The sequence below is a fragment of the Tetrao urogallus genome (genome assembly GCF_951394365.1).
Source record: "Tetrao urogallus genome assembly, chromosome: 9".
Taxonomy (NCBI): Eukaryota; Metazoa; Chordata; class Aves; order Galliformes; family Phasianidae; genus Tetrao; species Tetrao urogallus.
In genome coordinates this window covers 2,135,569-2,141,255 of record NC_136822.1, presented here as the reverse complement: position 1 = coordinate 2,141,255, position 5,687 = coordinate 2,135,569, and the positions used below count along the sequence as shown (strand labels likewise).

General features: G+C 57.3%; 1 protein-coding gene across 1 annotated transcript; it reads left to right on the top strand.

Moving 5' to 3' along the window:
- Nucleotides 1-2,566: 2,566 nt before the first annotated feature.
- SFT2D3 (SFT2 domain containing 3) lies at nt 2,567-3,163 on the top strand (the record flags this gene model as incomplete). The annotated part of the gene is made up of 1 exon (XM_079539955.1): nt 2,567-3,163. One exon carries the CDS (start codon nt 2,567-2,569, stop codon nt 3,161-3,163), a length of 597 nt encoding a protein of 198 aa, XP_079396081.1.
- Between the last annotated feature and the right edge of the window lie 2,524 nt (nt 3,164-5,687).

Sequence of the window (5,687 nt, the reverse complement as noted above, 5' to 3'; positions counted from 1 at the left end):
GGCACCCCATGGCAGAGCAGGGAGGCGGTCAGGGAGCCCCGGCAGGACATCCAGTGAGTCACCTTCCTGAGGGGAGTTCCCTTGGCGTTCCAGGAGAGCTCCAGCAGGATGCAGGCAGTTCTGCTCCAGCGCTGTTCCTCATGCTTTGCCTGCCATTCTGCTGCAGCCCTGAAGACTGGAGAAACTCTCTCCTGCATCCCACTGCTAATTAATCACCTGCTGAAGGCAGCACACGTGGAGGTCATAGCAGCAATTAGTGCTCAGCCAGACTCGATGATGGAGCCGTGTTAAGTCCCAAGCCTTCATGTTATCGATGCATGCCACTGAAGGAGACTCTCAGATCAAAGCAACAGAACACTGCTGACCCAGCCTCACACAGCATCTCACCCAGCTCTCAGGTGGACAGGTGCCCCATGGCTGCTGCACCCCACAGCACTGCTTTCCGCATGGGTGAGGCACACGCAGGGGCACCAAGCACAGCACTGCCTGCAGAGCAGCAGCTGAGGAGGGCTTGGGGCAGGCAGCACTGCACAACCCTGCTGGGGAGCTGAGCAGGGCCCATGCAACACTGAAAAGAATTAAAGTACTGAGAATAGAGAAGGCAGTGTTTAAGAGAACAAAAGGAGTGGAGGGCGATGGATGTGGCTGAGTCAGTGTTGTCTGATCAGCATCACCATGAAAACCGCTTTGTGTTTTATTATCATTTTCTTATTATTCTCTTGTAAATAATTTAAAAAGGAGTTTTGTAGCATCATAGTGAAATATGTTCCATTGGTAAGCTGTAGGAGGAAATAAGCAAGAGAAGTGACGATTTCACAAGTATTAGGCGAGTGTTAACCAGCAGAGATCCTCCATGTCCACCAAGCAAAAGCAAGAGGGCTGCCTGGGACCCAGAACAGGCAGAGAGTGGAACGTCATCATCCCACAACCAGAACTGAGTAACCCACAATCTCCAATTCAACCTGCACTTTGTTGTCCTTCAGGCCCCTGACCCCCAAAGCAATCTGCAGTTCTTCAGACTGCATTTCATAGAATCACAGAACGGCCTGGGATGAAAAGGAGCACAGCGCTCATCCAGTTCCAACCCCCTGCTGTGTGCAGGTCACCAACCAGCAGCCCAGGCTGCCCAGAGCCACATCCAGCCTGGCCTTGAATGCCTGCAGGGATGGGGCATCCACAGCCTCCTTGGGCAGCCTGTTCCAGTGCCTCACCACCCTCTGGCTGAAAAACTTCCTCCTCATATCCAACCTAAACCTCCCCTGCCTCAGTTTACAATGACTCCCCTTGTCCTATCACCATCCACCCTCACAAACAGCTGTTCCAACCCGTTTATACACTCCCTTCAAGTACTGGAAGGCCACAATGAGGTCTCCCCACAGCCTTCTCCAAGCATTTGTACTTAACTCACCTCTGCTTTACAGAGCAGAGAAATAAAGGGAATAAAGAATGAAAATGAAGATGAAACAGAAGAATGAAAATATCCTTCAAGTTGCGTGGCTTTGCAGACCTTTTAAATTTTAGAGGGATAAGCACCTTTAATGCACTATGACATCACTTCTTTTAATATAAAGCAAACCATCGAAGCACCGCAGCACCTCCCATCAGCAGCCTGGCAGGGCTCTCCTCCCTCCAGCACCTCAGCTTTTACCCTCCCGGCCGCTTCACCGCTTTAAGTATCCATACTGATTTCTAAAGGCAATCTAATGCAGGTCGGGCACTTTTTATCTTTACGTTTTGTTCTCGTCCACGCTGAGGAGCCGCCCTCCCGGCCCTTCCCACACGGGGTGCGGCCCCGCAGGACCTCCCGCCTTACCTGCCCGTCATGGCGGCGCGCCGAGGGGCTGCGGGACAGGACGGGACGGGACGGGACGGGAAGGGACGGGCGGTTCCGCGCGGCGCTCCGGCAGCACCAGGCACGGCACGGCACAGCGCGGGGCCCCCGGGCGTGGGCGGGAGCCGCAGCCCCCGGTGACTCAGGGCAGCCCCCCCCGTGCCCCGCGCATACTTTTCCTATAAAGGGAAAGAAGCGGCGAGGAACGCGGCGGCGGAGCCCGGCCCGCCCCTCGCCCTGACCCCGGCCCCGCGGAGCTTCGCGCCGGAGCTGAAGGCGGAGCTTTGGGCCGGCGTCGCCTTCCTCAGCCCGGCGGGGGAGAGCGAGGGCTGCTCCGAAAGTAATGCCTCCTACGTTACGGCGTCGGCCCGCCGTCGGGATGTCGGCGGTGGGACCGCAGCAGGGGCTGAGCCCGCCCGTATCCCGCTACGCGCTGCGGCCGGGGGACGGACGGGGCGGTCTGATGTGGAATGCGGGATGGAACGAAGGGCCGGGACTGAATTCCTCCGCGTGGGAACAGTGGCACACAGCGACATTCGACAACGCTCGCTGAACGCCGACGGACACCGAACGGCGCGGGATCTCAGGGCGGACCCGCGGCACTTCGCCCGCAGCCCCGCCCCGCCCCCGCTGGGCCACACTGCGCAGGCGCGTTGCCCCGGCCGCGCCCGCCGACCCGGAAGCAGCCGGCGGCAAGATGGCGGCGTAGCGCCCGCGTGCCGTTCGGGCCCCGCCATGGCGGACCTGGGCCGGCAGCTGCACGAGTACCTCGCCCAGTCCAAGGCCGCCCCCGCCCCGCCACCCGCCGGCGGCCCGCAAGAGGAGCCGGAGGGGGACGGCGCGGGAGCGTGGCCGAGCGCCTTCCCTGGCTGGCGCTGGCCGTGGGCGGCCGAGGCGGACCCGTGGCTGCCGGGGCTGTCGCCGTGGCAGCGGCTGGCGGGCGCCGCGCTGTGCCTTCTGCTGGCCGCCCTCTGCTTCGGGCTGGCCGCGCTGTACGCGCCGCTGCTTCTGCTCCGCGCCCGCAAGTTCGCGCTGCTCTGGTCGCTGGGCTCGCTGTGCGCGCTGCTCGCCGCCGCGCTGCTGCGCGGTCCGTCCCGCCTGCTGCGGGAGCCGAGCCGCGGCTCGCTGCTGTACGCGGCGGCGCTGGGCGGCACGCTGTACGCCGCGCTGGGGCTGCGCAGCACCGCGCTGACCGCGCTGGGCGCCGCCGCGCAGCTGGGCGCCGCCGCCTCCGCGTTGCTGGGCGCGCTGCCCGGAGGGGCCGCCGGCGCCCGGCGTGTCGGAGGGCTCCTGGTGACCGCGCTGCGCCGCGGGGCCGCGCTGCCCGTGTGATGTACGGGAGGAGCGTCCCGCCGGGCTTCCTCGCGAGAAGGCGGCGCGGAACGGCGGCGATTCCGAACTCGAGCGCGGGACCGTGCCCGGCCCCGCCGCGTCTGGAGCCGAGGAAGAGCGACTGCCGGCGGAGGGCCGCGGGACCGCCCGGCGCCGGAGCGGAGACGGCGGCGGTGCGGGGCGAAGAGCGCCGAGCGGCCCGGCTCCCCGCGCCCGGTGCCGCCTCGGTGCCGGGAGCCTTAGCGAGCGCCGTGCGCTCTTCCTGCACAGAAACCGCTTGTAATTGGCATCCAGTAAGTGAAACAGGCTCCGGGGCTGTGGGTCGGCAGGCCTGTGCTCGGGTAGGGCAGGACCGTGCGATGTGCTGTCCTGCTTCCAGGAGCCGCGGAACGGCACGGCGTGCCCCTCGGCGAGCTCTGCTGGGGAGCGGGCTGCTCGGCTCTGCCTTGGGGCTGACCGCCCTCCAGCGCCTCGGACGGAGCCGGCCCAGCTCTCAGACTTGCCTCAAATCACTGCTTAGGGATACAGCGGGAATTGTCAAACGGGGGTGCTTACATGTACGTAGACAGCTTTAATAATAAAATGACTATTTGTGTACCAAACGTCAGCGTAGATCTTCAACCACCGGTCACTTCTTTCCTTGAGCTGTAGACTGAGATAACGTTAAGTAGGTCTGTCCTTTTGCTAACTGCTAAGCTACGGTGTGTAATTTGTAGCAGTGGAATTGGAAGAGATGGCAGGGAGAGGCTGTGAGCAGGCACAGCACAGCCAGGCTGCGTGCGGTGGTCAGAGCTGTGCCTGCACCCTGCTTTCAGCAGTAGGGCTGCGGTTGCACCCATTGGGTTCCCTCTGTGTCTCCTGCTGTCTGTGGCTGTGGGATTCTGTCTGAAAGTTAGCTCATTGCCCTGTTTCTGTATGACTTTCGTGTTCCACAGCAGTGGAATGTTTCAAATCTTAGTTTGAAAAGCTGCCATTGTGAGTGTTAGCAAGTACAATAGTGGGGCTAACCAAGCAGCAGGGGAAAAAGAAGCATTTTCCCTCGTGTCCAGGTGCAGAATGCTGGGTTCCCTGCTGTTAGGTGCGCTCCAGTTTGCTTTGGTAGAGGACTGTTGGGTATTAAGGGCCAAGACCTCTAAATCAGATACTTGAAATACTACAAAGAAGTCGCTTTCAGTCCCATTAAAAAAAAAAATAAAATACACAGGGCTTGTATTTAAAAAAAAAAAAAAAAAAAAAAAAAAAAAAAAAAAGCCAACTCTGTATTTTCCCTTCAGTAGTGATTAAATCTTCAGTGTTAAAATTTAAAGAGATCCCTGAGGTGCACCCAGCATGGCCCTTCTGCAAGTAGAGCAAAAGGGATCCCTTTGTGCTCCCCAAAGGAGAACCTGCTCCCTGCAAGGTGCCTTCAGCTCCTTCCCAGCCACCACCTTTCAGATCGTGCTAAAGCCAGAAGACAAGGATGCTGTAGGCTAATGAGCACCCTTAATTGCTATGATTTTTAATGCAATTTTGTAGGCTACAAATTAAAAACTGTAAAATGTTACTTGTGACCAAGAGAGCAGCCGCTAAGCACTTCTGCTCTGATCTCTTTTAAATAAGATGGATGAGGATAGAGTAGGACAGTCTTTAAAAGAGATGTGACTGTATCAGAAGTCAGACAAAGTAGCTGCTGTGCATTGCTGTGCTGTGCAATAGTTTTGCCAGCTGTAGAATTACACTGCCATATGACTGTGACTATTCTAACAGCTTGAAGCTAAAAGAAGGGGGATTTAGAGTAGATGTTAGGAGGGCAGTGAGGCACTGCTGTCCTCAGCAGTGTGGGTGCCTCATGCACAGAGGTGCCCAAGGCCATCAGTGGGGCCCTGGGCAGTCGGAGCTGGTGGGGGCAGCCAGTCCAGCACAGGGGTAGGACTGGGTGGGCTTTAAGGTCCCTTCCAACCCAAACCACTTCATGATTCTACAAATTTCCAGTGGGTAGAAAAACAGCCTGGTGGTGATAGTTTTCATGATAGTTTGTTGTATAGTTTTAATTGAGGACCTTCCTGAGAGCTGGCTTTTGAGTGCGTATAAACTTCTGTATAAACTTTTCATTCAGGCTTAAGCCATTAATGAGCCCTGTGGTAGCCTGGTGACTGGAGATGATTGATGTGAATGATTTTTTATGGGGACATTGGATACTTGTGATTGCTAAGCAACAAAAATGTGGGAAATATAAATAACCTCTGCTCATCCCTCTCCTGTGGGAAAACCAAAGAACAGTACCCTAAAGATGTTTAGAAACATTAAGATGACAGCCAGAAACCACTGAGTTCTGCACTTCAGCAGACCAGATGCTGCTGGACACCCATATCTGTATGCAGGGTATCCTACAGCCACTGTAAAACGTTTGCTTCCATATGAACCAAATTGCTAAACTTCCCTTTCCTCTTCAATTTCTTTAAGTGCTGTTGTGAACAGAAGTATCTGACTCCTGCAGCTGAAGCACAGAATGACAGTGCTCGTTATCCTGTCTAGTTTGCTAGCA